Source organism: Siphateles boraxobius, unplaced genomic scaffold (genome assembly GCF_051911475.1).
Source record: "Siphateles boraxobius isolate OS27281-9 unplaced genomic scaffold, OSU_SipBor_1 65, whole genome shotgun sequence".
NCBI lineage: Eukaryota > Metazoa > Chordata > Actinopteri > Cypriniformes > Leuciscidae > Siphateles > Siphateles boraxobius.
Genome location: NW_027509192.1, coordinates 16,071,609 through 16,089,682, shown reverse-complemented (window position 1 = coordinate 16,089,682; position 18,074 = coordinate 16,071,609). Strand labels below are relative to the sequence as shown.

The 18,074-nt window shown below is 39.2% G+C and overlaps 1 protein-coding gene across 4 annotated transcripts in view; it reads right to left on the bottom strand.

Moving 5' to 3' along the window:
* LOC143721168 (troponin I, fast skeletal muscle-like) overlaps nt 1-18,074 on the bottom strand; it is a 492,195-nt gene that overhangs the window by 6,494 nt on the left and 467,627 nt on the right. For 3 of the 4 annotated variants that reach the window (XM_077211418.1, XM_077211416.1, XM_077211417.1), the window contains exons 2-4: nt 6,397-6,433; nt 3,951-4,079; nt 1,717-1,806 (exon numbers count right to left, since the gene is read on the bottom strand). In XM_077211418.1, coding sequence (XP_077067533.1) covers nt 1,717-1,806; nt 3,951-4,079; nt 6,397-6,426 — 249 coding nt within the window. In that variant the 5' untranslated portion in view covers nt 6,427-6,433. Of the gene's footprint in view, nt 1-1,716; nt 1,807-3,950; nt 4,080-6,396; nt 6,434-6,526; nt 6,559-8,034; nt 8,171-18,074 lie in introns of those variants that run through there. The other variant, XM_077211415.1, reaches the window with a different exon arrangement.

Here is an 18,074-nt window from a genome sequence, read left to right as displayed (position 1 = left end):
GCATCCTCCGAAGGCAAATTTGAAGGCCGATTGTGTCACAGCGGCGCGACGAAGGCTGTCCCAATTCAAAGGCTGCACTCTTCGAAGGCCGCATTTGAAGGACGATTGCGTCACCGCGGAGCGATGAAGGCTGTCCCAATTCAATTCTCCACCCTTTGAAGGCCGCATTCAAAGGCCGGTTGCGTCACAGCATCTCGACGAAGGCTACCCTGATTCAAAAGCGACGCCAAATGCACCCTTTGTTTCTCCGTGAAAGGAAGGATACATAAATGGATCCTTAGCGGCCTATCCTACCCCATAAGTCATTGCACGCCGGTGACGACAGCATTTTTATAAAAAAATTACAGATGATTGTTCTTGCCGCCTAGAAACTGTGACAGCTACCGATGACGAGCGGGAGTAACATTTGAACTGCACTTTTTTATATTCAACTGGGTTTTATATTGATTTAGTACGGAGCCCGGGAAGTCACCTGTGGGGGAAAAAACAATCCCTGGCAACGGTTTTGCAATCCGTCCCCTCAGTACATAAACTGTACTCACAAATTCTTAAACTGTTCCCTCTGACAAATCGTGCCCGCGGATTGACAAACCGTACCCACGAGTTCCTAATCCGCGCTCTCAGATTTGAAAACCGTGCCTTCAGTTTTTGCAATCTGTACCCACACATTCATAAACCGTGCCCACGCTTTCGCAATCCGTTCCCACGGGTTTGTAAACTGTACTCACGGATTTGTGGCCCCTCCCCCAGTCTGTGCTGGATGATTCAACCAGGCCACCTGTTTAGGTGCGGGATGCATTTTCATTGTGTTTAAACTTCTTTTTTTTTAGATGGATAATGCTTGAATTTTCTAAAAAACAACATTTACTTGTATCTTTAAAGTTAAAAGCTCAGTATAATAGAATAAGCAAAAAAAGACTTCACATATAAAAAAGAAATATAACACACACAAAGTTAGTTTATATAAAAATAAAAGATTCATCAATTATTTTATGATAACATATTACTGTCTTCAGTGAACTCATTTATAGTTATAAACGCAAATGATAATAATTATCATTATTATTATTAAATTTAGCCTACATATTTAGAAGATGCTTTTATCCAAAAAAAAAGAACAAAGCAATTCGTCAAATGTCAGTCATAATACAAGTTAGACAATAATAATACAGGGCTAAGATTATCACAAATAAACACAATATTTTGACGCATATCCAACTGTTTGTGCGGAGTGTGGACGCAGCCTCTGAATTGGGACGCAGTAAACCAGCTCTGGCCATGATCTTTGCTAAGCCGAAAATACATGACCCGTCAGCGCCGGGGGTGAAACATCCTCACCATGTCCTCCAGTAAAATATAAAACATTAAAATGACAATAGCCAATTCTGGCTCAATAGCTGTTTACTCAATTATATAAAATGAATTATCAGGATGGCAGCTGTACTCTTGCACCATTGCTTGGCGCCAGGAGCGGTAATCGGGAACACCTGGTTGCGCAATTAGGAAATCCTACGAAGGCTACATGGTGCATCCTTCGAAGGACACATAGGCTGCATATAGGCCGCAGCCTTCGAATGATGCAACCTTCACTTTGGGACACAGCTAATATATAGACTCAACAGAAACATCACCTTCATCATCATCATCATCATTAACATCATCATCATCATCATTAACATCATCAGGTATGTTTGAGTATTATAGTTTATAAGTCACCTCTTTATCTCCCTTGCTCACTTTGCTCTGCAAGTCATATCTCTCCTCATCAACCGTGTCGATCTGATGGTGAAGTTTCTTGCACAGTTCCTGAATGGCAACATTGAAAGAGTCAAGCTCTCTTTTCTAACCATCTTTTGCATCATAATGTTTCAAGAGTATGCAATATAACTTTAATCGTCCCTAGCAGCATGTACATCACTGAGACATCAGTGAAACATCTGGACAGCACTAATATAGCCTACACACTAAGAACATATTTTGCTCGTTCACAACCATAAATGTCAAGAAAAAAAATATTTTGAATGCCATTCTAATGTCCAAAAGAGAAGATTGTAGCAAAATCTAAATAAATCCCATTGGTTTACTATGGTTTTCTTAAAGTATTTCATGGCACTATCTAAATAACATGAGTACATCAATGTTTATATTATATTATATTATATTATACTATATTATTAAAAGCCACAAAAGTCAAGCATTAATAAACAATATTAAGAGACTATTTGTTGGTTCACAACCATAAACGTCAAGAAAAACATATTTCAAATGCCATTCTCTCTTGCTATACTGTATTACCATCCCCATTCGAGACACGATCACACCTGAGTTGATCACCTCCCAATTTACACATCATTCCCGTCACCCATCCCTACCTGAATTCACCCAAAAATCTATATGGTTTAATATGAACAATTATCATACAGTATTATGTTTGGTATCATTTAAAATGTCTCAGTGAGACTGGTACAAATGTCTCTTTCCCAAAGACGTAAACCAAAAGGTAATGAAGTTCTTAAAAGTTTAGAGATAACTTGCAAACAGAGGAGGGTGTGTCTTCCAGGCAAATATTAGCTCATGATGTGGAGTGTATGCAGACACTCCGCATCATGTATTTCATAATGTCAGGTTCACAACTTCTCTCTTCATTCCAGAGCATTTGATGTTTTGTATTTATTATCTTTGAACTGATTATGAAATTGGCATGATACATTTACCTGAAATTGTTACATTTGATTTTATTCCGACTGACTCTGTAATAGTTTTCCCAAGTAGATGAAATGGATTCGTATGTTACCGCAAGTTTTGCGTCAAATTAGTGACGACTAATATGTGGCACTGATTCAGGTGTGCGTGTTTTGCAAAGACATGAAGTGAATTTCCGTTTAGGGCGGCAAAAGTGCTGCTTGGCCAACCTAAATCTGGGTGTGTCTTACCCCTGTTTTAATTTAATGTTAGTTTAGATAAGTGTACGTGGGAAACCACGGCATGGCCAATCCAAAGCTATTATAAGACAAGTAAAGTTGGTTGACTTATATCTGGAGTAGTGGCCATACCTCTACTGAAAGTAAATGTTTCTTTAATTTCAAGTGTATGCAATCACAGGGGCTATACCAAAGTATATTTTACTGTGCAAGCGTGAATGCGACCGATCTCAGGTATTTAGCAATTACTTCTCTGTTTGGTGATCGAAGCTGGCGAGCTTGTGATCGTGAGACCCATGTTAAACAAGGCGTGAGGACCTCTGAGCGACATAGCTTCCTAATATGAACAGGTAAAATATAAGTAGAGAGTTATATAGAACAATCAAATGTATTGCTAAACTATCATACAATTGACAACCTAACCTAAATTCGAGGTTGTGATAAAATGGAGTCAAAAAGCTTAAATTTTAGCAAATTACTTTGCCACGCGGAAAGACAGTAACGCGCAGAGACCTTCACCTGTTCTATTGGATGCCGCCTTTGGACAGATCTAGACGGGCTTACAATGGTTTTCTTGAATTACTTTCGAGACTGCCGTGTAAATACTTTTAATTTTCTTTTATTAATACTATAGTTTTTCCTAAAATTGGGAATTACTTTTTTTGTGTGTGTGTGTGTGTGCTTTTTAAAAACGTTTCTATTACTTTTTCTTTCACTCTTAGTTTTAATTATTTTTGAATTTAAATGTCGCCTTGGCTGCTACCTGAAATAATATATATTAGTTTTAGATAATGATAATAACCCTGAAGTTCATGAGTCTGGTAATGATATATTCTTCGAATTACTGTTTTTGTAAAGAATGTACTTAAAATAATCAAACAAAAAATTCTGTCTTCCAAAAGGAAACATCAACAAATAAACATCTAAGTGATGTACATGTGCTACGAGAGAACAAAAAATATTTTCTGTAGTTTCAAGGACTTCTAATTAATTTAGCATTCTGAACATTTGGTGAATGTGGTGACAGACCTGCAGATCAGCTGTAGATGAGGGCAAGGACAGAGGAGGGCAGTTTTCTGTCATGTAATTCTCCCTATCTATAATTGCCTGAGCGGCTTCTTTCTCCATAAGGCCCTTTGCAATGCTAAGCACCAAACTCTGTAAGGAAAATACATCAGTTAGACCCTGATTTTCATACAACACCATTACAGTGATTTTATCAGCAACACACATACTGAAAAACATAAAAGCAGTCAGGAAAAAAACACTATTGTAAAGACCACATGTAATCACATGATGTGCACAGTTTTCTTTCCTATTGAAACAGGAGGGTGGGACATTTCAAAGGGTCGGATTATACTTTTTATTTCAAAGCCATGATGTGATGTGCTACTTGCTGGCCTTTTGTGGATGGTATTAGAATGAGGGACATTCTCATCCTACAAAGCATTTGAATGGACAATGCCATACATTTTTTGCTCCGTATTCGTAAAAGAGTAAGGAAAGTAAAAATTTCTGATAGCCTTGCTATTATATTATATTATATTATATTATATTATATTATATTATATTATATTATATTATATTATATTATATTATATTATATTATATTATATGGCTCTGTGGAATACTTGATTCTGATTGGTCAATAGCACCATCCAGCGGTATGTTATTCCCAGATAACAACCGCTGAAAACCGATAACACGGGCTCATCCAGGTTACTGAAGTCACCAGCACAGCTAGAAGCGTTTTTTCTTTGTGGAAGTTTTGTATTGTGGTGAGCTTATAAAATATTAAAACTTAGTCAAATCAATATTTTGTGTACAGTTATTTAATTATGCCATCCAGTATTGTGGGCTCTCTCTTGTTTCATACAAGCGCAGCTGCTGCCATTTTGTGACTTTTGTTTTGTACACTGTTGGATTATAAGATACAAACAGGTACGATTTTAAAACAGTTCTGAAATCAATATCTCTTATCTGTATAATTATGTATGTGGCGAAATGCTGTGTAATAAGTGGTATGACTCTGGATCTCTGAAATGTCCGTCTAGTTTGAACGTGCCACGCTAGCAACTGCTCTCTCCGTGCTAGCTTTGCATTTAAAGACCTAATAAAATATTTCAACTCAGATCAATATTTCGGGTCTAGTTATTTACTTGGGTGGCAAGTAGCTGTGTAATAAGCGGGATAATGTACATCCAGCTGGTTGTTTTCTCAGAATAAACCCCTTACAGGGTGATGAGGACCATCACGCGAAGCAAAGCTTACTTATTAAAGACTACATGAAATCAATACTTGATTTTGCAACGCACAAAACGACAGTGGGGGGCAGTGCCGCGGTGGACAAGTGATGTAATCGGTGTTTGTTTGAATACCATATAACACCGGTAACACAGACTATCATTATAATAGTGTACTTTTATAATACAATAGTTTCATGTGTTATAAGTCAGTGTTACATGGTATTTAAATGCACACCGATTACATCCCTTGCCCACTCCCCACTGTCGTTTTGATTTTATATTATATTAAAAGCCGCAAAATCAAGTATTGACTTCATGTGGTCTTTAATAATACAATAATTTTACCACAGGGCTTTGGAATGCTTGAATCTGATTGGTTGACTCACATATAAAAACAATTGTTCTGGTGTGCAATTATTTTCAGAGAAATACACGCCTAAAGTAGTTCTAATCTTGACTGCATTACATGTCCACATCACTTTGCCAAATGATTTCAATTATTTTAAAGATCCTTACAGCTTACAACAGCAAAAGAACAAAAACCCACAACGACACTGACCAAGCAAATTGATGATGGGATTTTGAATTATTAATTATTTATTAATTATTATTTTAATTTTTATTGAATTATTATAAAACTATTTTACTGATAAAATCATCAGAGCAGCGCTGACAACACGTTTCTATGCGAGTGTGTGTCCGTACTGTATGTGTGTGCGTTTGAGTGGGAGAGAGATAGAGTATGTGCTTTCCATACGTAATAGAACATTTTTGTAGCAAAAAAACATGGAATAATTTGTGGGTTTATCCTATTGTTTACTATATTGTTTACTATATAATTGCAAACAATAGGATAAAAAAAATTACTATATAATTTTTTACCTTTTTTATCGTTAAAATAGTTTAACAACTTAAAAGCTAGATGACATTTTCACTAGCGAGGTTATGACAACAATGTTCTTGAAGCAGATAAACTTACTCCGCTTCGAGTCATGGCCGCATTACAAACCCGGCTGTGCATTATTTTATAATCATTTAATGGCCCATAATTAATTATTCCTTAATTATATTATATTATATTATATTATATTATATTATATTATATTATATTATGTTATATTATATTATATTAATCAGTCACAAAAGTCAAATATGATTTTATGAGGTCTTCAATAAATATTGTATAATATTATATAGTATCAAAAGCATCTGTGTATTCTTTACTATACCTTGAGATGGTGCTTGCGGCTCGATGTCATCTTTTTTCTGTGATGGAGGATGAAAGAATTACAATTGAACAAGAATAGATTCCCATTTCTTTGATATGAAATCAATCAAATACGATATTCATATACTTACTCAGACATTTTGGGCCTCTTTTTTCTTCACCCCTGTACAGGGTCCAAAACAGAGCAAAAAAATGCAAAGACATTTTTAGAAAGATGACACAACTTTTATATATTTACCTTTTGATATACAATATTTAATCTTGATTAATTCAAAGGTTCTTATGTGATATACGCATTAGGAGAGATTGTGTCAGAGATTGTGGGCTACATTTTCTGCATTATAATTTGAAACCAGCACTTGGAAATGTCTTGCGATCCAGAGGGAGGGGTGTGAATTTCCCCCTGAGATATATCCAGTATCTCAGTCTCCCTGCTTCTGGAACAATCTATGAATATGCCAACAATACAACTAATCTGACCCTGCAGACAGCTGTATAAATCACACAGATCATGATTTGCTGTATTCAGATGTCTTGCATATTTATAACAGATCCCTTCAAAGCTTAGGATGGTTCGACAGTAATATCTAAGGGAGGGTTATTTTTCTTTCTTATTTTTTTTTTTTTTTGTTGCAAATACTGTTTTTTTGGGCATTAAAAGATTAGTTCAGCCAAAAATGAAAATTCTGTCATTATTTACTCACTCTCATGTTGTTCTAAACCTCTATGAGTTTCTTTCCTCTTTTGAATATAAAGGAAGATTTTGAAGAATGTTTGTTAACCAAACAGTTTCTGGTCCCCATTGCCTTCCATAGTGGAGTGCCCTTGAGAGCCACCAGAGGGCACTCCACATCAGACTATTGTCAATCCCTCACAAACTATCTCCCATAACTCACTGCCTGGACTCTGCCTGGCGAAGTCTTGTTTAGTGTTACACTGCAATTCCGAGCATTCTCCCTGGCTTCATGTCTCTTGGTTTTTGGATTGCGTGCCTGTTCCGTGGATTACTCTTTTGCCCGTGGTGTGTTTGTTTGGACTGCCTGCATGTGCTTTGGATTACATCTTCGGATTACCCTGTACAATAATACTGCATTTGGATCCAAAACCTTTGTGTCTCAGAGCAGTTTGTGACAGTTATTTTCTATACCATGGAAGTCAAAGTATTGCACCCGACAATATATGTTGAAAATATCTCCATTTGTGCTCTTCACAAGTCATTTAAAATGTAATTTTTGTGCCAAGCTCATTTTGGAAGTCCAACACACAATGCATGATATTCAACTGGCATATAATTCAGTAGCAAGAAAATAAAATCTTTAATATAATGATTTAGGATTAAATCATTTGTGCACAATGCGCAAAAAAAAAAAAAAAGAATTTATTTATGCATTTATTTCAAAATGAATGCTAAAATCATCACATAAAAAAATATTTTTTAGTTTATTTAATAGTTTCAAATCACTATAAAATGCTTAGAGAAATACATTTGTCATCCTAAAAACACATTTGTCATCCTAAAAACACAATGTAAAGCATGAGTAGAGTAAATTCCAAGTGAATAACACCTCAAAAACAAGTCAAGCATCTTTGGATGAGACAAAATGGAATCAAACCATATAAAGGTAGACATTGTCCTCACCTTTATGAGAAAGTTAAGCAGCAGCTCAGCCCTGAAAGAAGAATGTCTGAAGGAAGCAGACCACTAGCAGCAGAACTACACTTAAGGATGGTATATAAACCTGGCGTCATCATTAGTCTCCACTCTTTATGGTAAGGTACTAACCACAGTTGGTTTGCCAGCCTCTTGAAATATCCACTTTTAATGTCCGCCAATCACACTGCTTAAAATAGACTATTGGAGAAAACAAATTTCCAGATGTCAGGATAATGAAGCTAACAAGAAGAATTAGGTCAAGGCAGTTGTTGAATATGATCTGATAAGCGCTGCCAGGAGTCGTTCATCTACCAAATGAATTGATTTACATGCAGGGTGTTGGAGAATAACACTTATTTTTGTGTTTGTTTCTTTTCTTTTTTTGGCTATAACTAAGAATTTTTTTTTTTTTTTACTTTTTTATGGGGGAAGCCATTTCTGCTTTGTAATGATTACGTTTCTTATGTTTAATTAATAGAAACCACTGATTTATTGTGCTCCCCCCTGCTTTGACCTAACATGATCCTCTGGATTGCAAAGTCAGCAGTGCTTACAAATAAACGTAAGACAGTTGTTAAGCTGATAGTAGACTATTTTCAGAAACCTTTAACTCAACCTTGCTAAGACAGAACTGCTTGCGGTCCCAGCCAACCCAGCACTCCATCACAACTTCTCCATTCAGCTTGTCAAACATAACTCCATCCAGGACCGCCAGGAACCTTGCAGTGGTGGTTGATCAGTTAAACTTCACAGACCACATTGTTAGAACTGCTTGGTCCTGCAGATTTGCCTCATACAACATTCAGAGGATCAGGCCCTTCCTATCAGAGCATTTTACACAACTCCTTGTCCAAGCTCTTGTTCTATCCAGACTGGACTATTGTAATGCTCTCTTGGCAGGCCTTCCAGCATGGACGGTCAAACCTATGCAACAGATCCAGAAGGTTGCAGCCAGAGTGGTCTTTAACAAGCCGAAGAGAGCACACGTCACACCTCTCCTCATAAATTTGCACTGATTGCCAATAGCATCAAATTCAAGGCACTGATGTTTGCCTACAGAACAACCAATGGCTCTGCACCCCTATACCTAAACTCACTTCAGAGCCCTCCAGAAAGAAGCTTGCGATCTGCATGCGAACGTCATCTTGTGGTGCCATCCCAAAGAGGCACAAAATCACTTTCACGGTCCTTTTCCTTGACTGAACCATGCTGGTGGAATGACCTGCCTATCTCAACCCAAACTGCTGAGTCTTTAGCCATTTTCAAGAAACGGCTGAATCTTTTTTTTTTAACACTTGACCCATTGATACTAACACTTGCTATTTTGTACATCTATTTTAAGGTAGTATATATTTTACTTCTATAATGTGACATTTCTATAATTGAGACTTTTCTATAATTGAGACTTTATTTTATTCTGACTGGATCACAAAAAGTAGGTATTACACTCCAAAATGAACGTAAACCTGAATCAAAGTTTTCTAAAACAATGGCCGAATAGCTACTTGGCTATTTGGCTTTTATACTAATTTTCCTTCTAATCCAGCTAAAATGACTTATTTATCTGTTTAGCTTAACCAAAAATAAAAATAAAAAAATTAGTCTTGTCTATATTTAATTTGCAGAACATAATACATGATATAGCCTATAGGGCAATTCCACACATTATACATAATATATCCTATAGGGCAATTTCGCATCTATGGATTGTTTGTTTTGTTCCGAAACAGGGACTTAATTTGTTACAATGTTGCATTTTCTTCCTGGTTCTGTTGACTTTCACTAGGCAACCTTTCAAAGTGTACCGAAATGTGTTTGTGCAAGTCACATGCGAGTACAACAGTCCTCTAATTGGTCATAGTTTCCTCTGCGTCATTCATCAAGACGATTAACAAGTTCACACCATGAGCTTATTGTGGCTTTATTAGTAACTGTCCAGACACACGCAAACACTATAGCCGTCCCGCTGTTAAATTATGTACTACATTCGTATTAATACTACAGCAAATTCAAATGCTCTCTCTGGATCTCTCAGCGCTGTCTAGAGGTTAACAGAATCAAAACACACGCAAACACTATATGAATGTTTTATTGCACACAGAGCAGGAATCAAGGCTTCATCAGGACAGCATTCTAGCATGGAGAAGTGCAATTACACAACATTTTAAGTTGAGGAGGTGCTCTTTTGGTTTTCAACTGTCATAACGTCTCTTGATAATTGCTCTTTTATTGAAGTTTTGGGTACCACTGGCTGAGAGACCCGTGGCGGAACAAAAAGAGAGGGGAACAAAAGATTCGCTGCCCGGTCTTCCCCTGGGGGAGGGAGTGGTGCGGTCACCATCTCCCGAAGAGCAGTAACTTCCACCTCCGGGTCACCCGTCTCAGGGTCGCTTGCACTTCTGCTTGCAACCTGGTTTGGCAGCGGCCTGGACAGGCTGGCCCGCCGGCCCGCCTTCCTGTGACAGGCTCTGCGCTGTGGCCTGGATGGAGGCTGCTGCTGAGGCTTAGTGGGAGCGGAGGACGTCTCAAGAGGGCACTCTCGGCGACGAGCAGGATTTGCGGACGGCAGACGGGCAGTGGTTCGCCTCCGTCAGCTTCTGGGCAGCCGAGAACTGTTGGGCGAAGCTCTTGACCCCGTCGCCGAATAGCCCAGCCTGGGAGATGGCGGAGTCCAGGAACCGATATTTATTGGCCTCCCTAATGTCTGCCAAGTTGAGCCAGAGGTGGCGCTCCTGTAGGACCATGGTGGACGTTGCCTGACCAATCAAACGTGCAGTCTCCGTCGCTCGGAGAACAAGGTCGGTCGGCGCACGTAGCTCCTTCAGGAGCTCTGGGTCAGAACCTCCCTCATGCATCCATTAGCACCTGGGCCTGGTGGACCTGCAAGAGCGCCATTGCATGGAGGGTGGAGGCAGCTTGTCCACAGAATCTGTAAGCCTTGCCCATGAGACCGGACGAGAACTTACAGGCTTTGAACGGGAGCCGCGGATTACCCCGCCAGGAGGCAGTGAACACCGGACACAGTTGCATCGCAATGGCCCGCTCCACTGGGGGGATATCCACGTACTGCACCGTACATGAGCTGCTCTGAGAAACCAATCGTCGAGCCTAGAAGGTTTCAGGACATGGTGGTTCCACACAATCCCAACCTTTTCGGCAGCCCGGGATAGCATAGCCGTCAACTCTGGGTCCGTCTCGGGCAACGCCACTGTCCCAGAAGGAGGCCACCCAGCCGAGTCTTCATCCCCAGAAGACTGAAGCTCCCCCTCCGCTGCTGCGATCGACATCTGATCGTCACCGGGAGCCCCAAAGAAAACGGCTGGTCGTCCATGAGAAGAACCAGCCTGCTCCAACGGAAGCTCCACAGCTTACGGTGTTGCAGAGGCGTGAGGGGCCCACGAAGGTTGACTCGGCGGGGAAGCCCTCACGGTGATCCTCAGGTCACCCTGGCTAAGTGTGGGGACCTATTCTGGACCTTGGGGACCAGAATAGGCACTAGATTGGGGCATAGGCGAGGGGACTCCACCTCCCTTGAGGAAAGCCAGTATCGACCTCAACACCTTAATAGTCATGTTCACGCAAGGAGAACATGAGCTATTCACAAAAGCAGCCTCAGTGTGTTGAATGCCTCAGTGTGTTGAATGCCCAAACTAGAGAGGCAGCTATTGTGGCCTTCAGCTGGCACCAGGGAATGACCGCATCCAGAAACGCACAAGTGGAATGACATCCTGAAAAGGACACAGTGTCACACCTGTGACGCTCTTTTAAGGAAATTACTCTTTCACTTATAGTGCTGAGGCACCCAGGGATGGCTGCGGTACACAGGCAGGGATAGTGCAGCATGCTGTGCAATCTCAAAATGGGAAATGCCCACCGAACCGGGGCGGGGCGCGAGATACAAATCTTGCACGCCAATATGCATTGGCTCATTCTGAATACACTCGAAGATGATAGGGCTCCCTGAAGTGATCCCAATTACGTCGGCACGTCGACATAACGTCGATTGTGACTGACTAAACTTCTTTCTTACTGAACTGTTCTTACAGAACTTCACATTCAACACAGGAGGAAACGCGGTTGTTTGGATCAGTTCCACTGATGAATTTCTCCTCATTAGCTGACCATCATTAGTTCTGTAAAAGTAACAATAACTGAATCAAATAACTTTGAAGTCACCATCTTATTGGTTGAATTCTAATTTCTACAGGATTTTCAGGAGAAATCTGTGTCGCGTTCTTCAATGGTCTGCCTGGAAACAAAGCCAAACCCCCCTCATGGAAGAAGAAAGCCAGCATGTTTACAACTGTGATAATGAGCGCTTATCAAGATCAACTAAATCCTGGATTATCAAAAGTATGTGAAGTATGTAAAGTTTGTGGTATAGACTCTTTAAAAGATGTCCAAGAGTTTTACATGCCAGTCTGTTATTGTAGGGACATTGACTTTACATTTCCATGGCTCTAAACATGAGGCTGAACAAAGCAAACTGGGATTGGTTGCTTAACCGGTCAGTGAGGTGGTCCCTTGGGTGGTCCTTGGCCATCAGTCTGAAGGTCTGGCTACACAAGACTAAAACTTTGTCCACATCAGCAGATGGCAGTATAAAGTCCAAGACAATGGTCCACTGTCAAAAGTGTCAAATCAACGAGTGAAAAAGTGAAAAAAGAAATGGTGAAATTTGCTGCCCATTATTATTTTACACCTGAACCAAAAGTGTTGAATCAGCAAGTGAAATATCCTTTTGTTAAAAGTACGTATTATTATTATTATTATTATTATTATTATTATTATTATTTATTACAAATTATTTAGATTGAGGCTTTGCAATGTTTGGAACAGCATACTCAACACTCAATATAGCATGTTCAATATGTACATAAAGGTGAAATTCAAAAAATAAGAATATCGTGCAACAATTCATGTATTTCAGTAATTCAAATTAAAAGGTGAAACTATATATATATACACATAATTATACTTTTCAGAGGGCCAACATTTAAAATCAACACTGTATTTAAAAATCTTTTTTTCTATTTTTTTTTTTTTTTCATTTTTTTTTCATGTAATATTCTAATTTTCTGAGATTTTGAATTTGTGGTTTTCATAAGCTGTAGGTCAATCATCAAAATTATAAATTTTGCACAATATTCAAATTTTTCGAGTTTGACATACTGTCCCCACTATGCACATTTTGTATGCATGAATAATTACTGCAGTATGCTGTATGTAATACTGTATTCCACAATGCAAAACTCTCAACGTTACTTTCCATTTACAGTGTGATACATAAACCGAAAGTAACATCAACCTCCTGTTTACCAAACCAAATTTTGTATACATGCTTGGAATAAAAAAAGTGAAATAACCATTCAGTATTTACTTCATTGACATAACAGGTTATGCAGGTTATAACATGACTTCATTAAACGGTTAATGTAATGAGGTAGGTAAGGCATTATGCAAAAACAAGAATACTAAAATTGACACATTTATCACTGCATATCACATAGGCTACAGTAGCACATTGATTATAAAAACAATAGAAGTCAGTATCCTGTTTTATCAAGTGCATGTTATGTACAGCTATTGTACAGTTATATTGTGCATGTTATGTACAATTATGCATAACACACGGTCATGTAAATCTAGTTTGAAGATGCAGATTACCTGCAGTTCACACCATGACCAGTAGATATCGCTAAAGACTTGTGCAACTCTCCATCCAGCTCTCTTCCTGATCACATTCATCCTTAATCCCTGTAAAGAAGAATCCAAGTTTATGTTTAAAAAAAAGTAAAAATAAATAAATAAATAAACAAGGCCTGGTTTCACAGACGGGGCTTAGATTAAACCAGGATTAGGCTTTAGTGCAATAAGGGCATTTAAGTGGCTTTTTTAAAATGTGCCTTAGGAAGATAACTGAAGTGCATCTTGATACAAAACAATTGCAATGACATATTTTAAGATATGTCAGTGCAAGTTGCGTTCAGTTAAAACAGCTCAAACATGAATTTTAGTCTGGGACTAGGCTTAAGCCTTGTCTATGAAACCGGGGGTAAAGGTTAGGTTAAAAACACTCAAACCAATGATCCAAGCGTAAGGTAGGAGTTTAGTTGACAATTTTTTGTTTCACTTTTTTTTGATGGTCCCTTTAACACATTCTTTTGACTATGAGTAACGTTGCACCTACATGTCTGCTAACTCTAGGGTTGGGTATTACTACGGAGCCCCTAAATGGACGTGGTGGTGAAAAAAAAATTAGGATGGGAGAATTTAAAAAAAAAAAATCTTTTGCGTTCCCTCGCAAAAGTTTTGCGTTCCCCCGAGAAACTTTGCGTTCCCTCGCAAAGATATTTGCGTTCCCAGGCAAAAGTTTTGCGTTCCCTCGCAAAGTTATTTGCGTTCCCACGCAAAACCTGTTGTGAGCTCGGACAGACACTTCCTGTTTAATGTCCCGCTGGCAGTGCTTCAGAGCTCCGTACGTTAATGGAGCGTTTCATAGTGTTTGAACTTGGACTCAAATATAAAGAAATGCGGTCCGTGCTTAACTCAAGGAACTTCCCGGAACAATATTCTTGAGCTAAACGTTATTAAAACACAAACGACACCTATTTACAATCACTGTAACCTAGACAACGAGCTACAACCCAATTTTCCTCAAAACGAGCTTTATAATATAGGCTAAATGGATCTTTATGTGCAGGCGGCTGAGAGACAAGTCAAGGGACCATCTGCAAAGTGCAATATAACCCAACCAACGACTACAGCATCAACTCATATTCAAAAATACAAAAATAGTCATTAACTTCAATGTTACAAACTAGTGCCACCCAATTCAGCTTACACATCAATGGTGACCCACTGGTCATACTACACTGCTTTTGCACATTTTATATTATGAAAAATATTCAACAACTCCACTGTAACACACCAAATTTAGTTCACACATCACTGTTCTAATATTGGTTATACAACACTTTGTCTTCCAACTGCATAACTGTAAATGTAACTCTTTTATCCAAAGGTATACATTTACATTCTTATGAGTTCATGCTCTTCCCTGGGAATCGAACCTATGACCTTGGTATTGCATGCACCAACGCTCTACTGTTTGAGCTACAGGAAAGCTAGTATGGGAAGTAATTGCACATAAAAAATAACTAGGCCTATTATTTACACAAAATTATATTGGTACTTTACATAGCTATTTACAATCATAGCTTATGCATTATATTTGCTTACTGAATTTCGATGGCATTACACATAACAGTGTGAAGTTATTGATTTTATTTCATAAAAAATCATAACAACTATGCTTTTTTTTTATCAAACTAAGTATTGTAGTATAACCAGCAGGAGAGCGGTGATGTGTTAACTGAGTTTGTCCACAATGTCATAGTGAAGCTATAGAATATGTTTAATAATATAAAATGTGCAGATGGGTTTGGGATTTGAACTTTGCAGACGGCCCCTTATTTGGACTTGTCTCTCAATCGGCTGTTTAGAGATAAATATATATTATGAGGAGAATTAGCTCGTTGTCTAGGTTACTGTGATTGTAAATAGGTGTCGTTTGTGTTTTAACAACTTTTAGCTCAAGAATATTGATCCGGGAAGTTCCTTGAGTTAAGCACTGACCGCATTTCATTACATTTGAATCCAAGTTCAAACATTATGAAACGCTCCATTAACGTACGGAGCTCTGAAGCACTGCCAGCGGGACATTAAACAGGAAGTGTCTGTCCGAGCTCACAACAGGTTTTGCGTGGGAAGCAAAACTTTTGCGTGGGAACGCAAATAAGTTTGAGAGGAAACGCAAAACTTTTGCGTGGGAACGCAAATGTCTTTGCGAGGGAACGCAAAGTTTCTCGGGGGAACGCAAAAGATTTAAAAAAAAATTCTCCCATCCTAAATTTTTTTCCACCACCACGTCCCTTTAGGGGCTCCGTATTTATCCGATACTAGTACCTACTTGGTATTTTTTAAACGGTTCCCGTGCTTAAACGGTTCTTGAAACGGTACTTAAGAAAACAAAACCGGACACACTTTGTCAAAAAATAATACCCTTTTATTTACAGGGCCAAACTGGACACAATATTAACTTAAATCTTTAAACAAAATAAATACAAGTAACATATGGTAATAATAAATAAACCAATATCCAATAAAAATTCACATTTACATAATATCAAATAAAACAATATTGTATCAAACAATGTAATAATACTGGAGATTAGAGATTACTACCAGGGTAATCTAACCTCGACATGGCTCCAGGTTCCCATGTTTTGTCTGCTTGAACCAGTCATGTAAGTTATCTGGTCATTACTAGTTACGGCAGTGCTTAGCTTGGCGAGTTTGGTATTTCGTTCCCACTGCGTCTTAGCAACGCAGCTTTGAGTGAACCTATGAAAGAGAACGTCTCTGTTTACTGGTGTACCCCATATTCTCTGAATAGGGAACGAGACGCTGCGTTCGCTGCCAAGCTCCTCGCGCTAAGGACAAGCTTCCTTTTTCGGCAGAGAAATCTGAGGAGCAGATGATGGCGCGCGCCAATACAGTATAATATGACGACGTAAGAGTGTTGAAGCGGCGCCCGCGCCATCAGCCAATGAATTGGCGTGATTCTATATGGGCTTCAGACAATCGGCACACCCAGAGGGCGTTCTGACGTGTAATTTTACACGTAAAATGCAGCCAAACCTTGGAGCGTTTTGTCTTTCGGCCCCTTCATTAATCCCATCGAAATCAGCAGACGTTCCGGGACTCTCCCGCATACTGATAAAGGCTCCCTGATTCCCGCAAATTAGTTAAAATCTCCCGGAATCTAGAGCGAGCGAGCAAGAGCACGCATGCGAGACAGAAAAGACTGTGCCCCAAACCGTGTAGTGCGCGCACGGCAGAGAGGGAGAGAGCGAGAGACCTTGCGTTTGTGCGCCTCATGACACAGAAGCCCCTTTCACACAGCGTGTTGATCCCGGGAAATTGCCGGCAATGTTACTGGGTCCCCAACCCGGGATCGATCCCGGCGTCAATCCCGGGTTGGGGACCCAGTAACATTGCCGGGATCAGTCCCGGAACGCGCGCTGTTTGAACAAAAGCCGTAATCATATCGTAATGAAGGCACTGAAGTGAAGTGAAAGCAGGCTATAGTGAAATGGTACGTAATGCGCTAGTTTATGATCGAATCAGAGAAAAAAAAGATTTCTAAGCAAACTATAGACACTGCTGAGACATTAGCCTACATGTCACATCGATGTCACGTCTCTTTACGGGATTTTTACGTGTTGTGTGTGAACGCACTCTCTGATTCCGGAAAATCACTTGCAGTGTGAATGAACCAAAAGTCAACAGACCCGGGTCAAATCCCGGGTCACTTTATCCGTGTATTTTCCGGAATCTCTGTGTGAAAGGGGCTAGAGAGTCAGGCACCGAAATCTTAGTACTTATTTGGTCTGGTTACTACCGTTTACGTCGGAACCGTAGACTGGTAGGGTTAGGGTTAGATTAAGTTGACATGTAGTTGCAAAATTACTTATAGTCAGAAGAATGTCTGTTGGGGGACCGTCACAATAAAGAGTTAGCAGATATTCAACAGACAGTCTACTAATGACAGTTAGTTGATATATAGTTGCAAAGGTACTTGTAGTCAACAGCATGTTCAAAAGGGACCATCAAAATAAAGTGTTACCGATATTTGCACTGATATGTTTGTTTTCCGCTCTCCAGACAGGTTACCAAACACTCCCCTGCTGCGTCCCAATTCAAAGGCTGCATCCATTGCGTCACTGCGGCGTGACAAAGGCTGTCCCAATTTCGAAGGCTCCTTCAAATGCGTCCTTCGTTTCCCGTGAAATGAAGGATGCAATAAACGGATCCTTTGCTGCAGTGCGTACACCAGTGACGAAAGGATTTTTTATTATTTTATTATATTATTTTATTGGCGAATTACACATTTAAATGCAAGTATTGGGTTTTAACTTATAAGTTTGGGGCTTTAATATAAACTTTCATTTTAAAGCAGA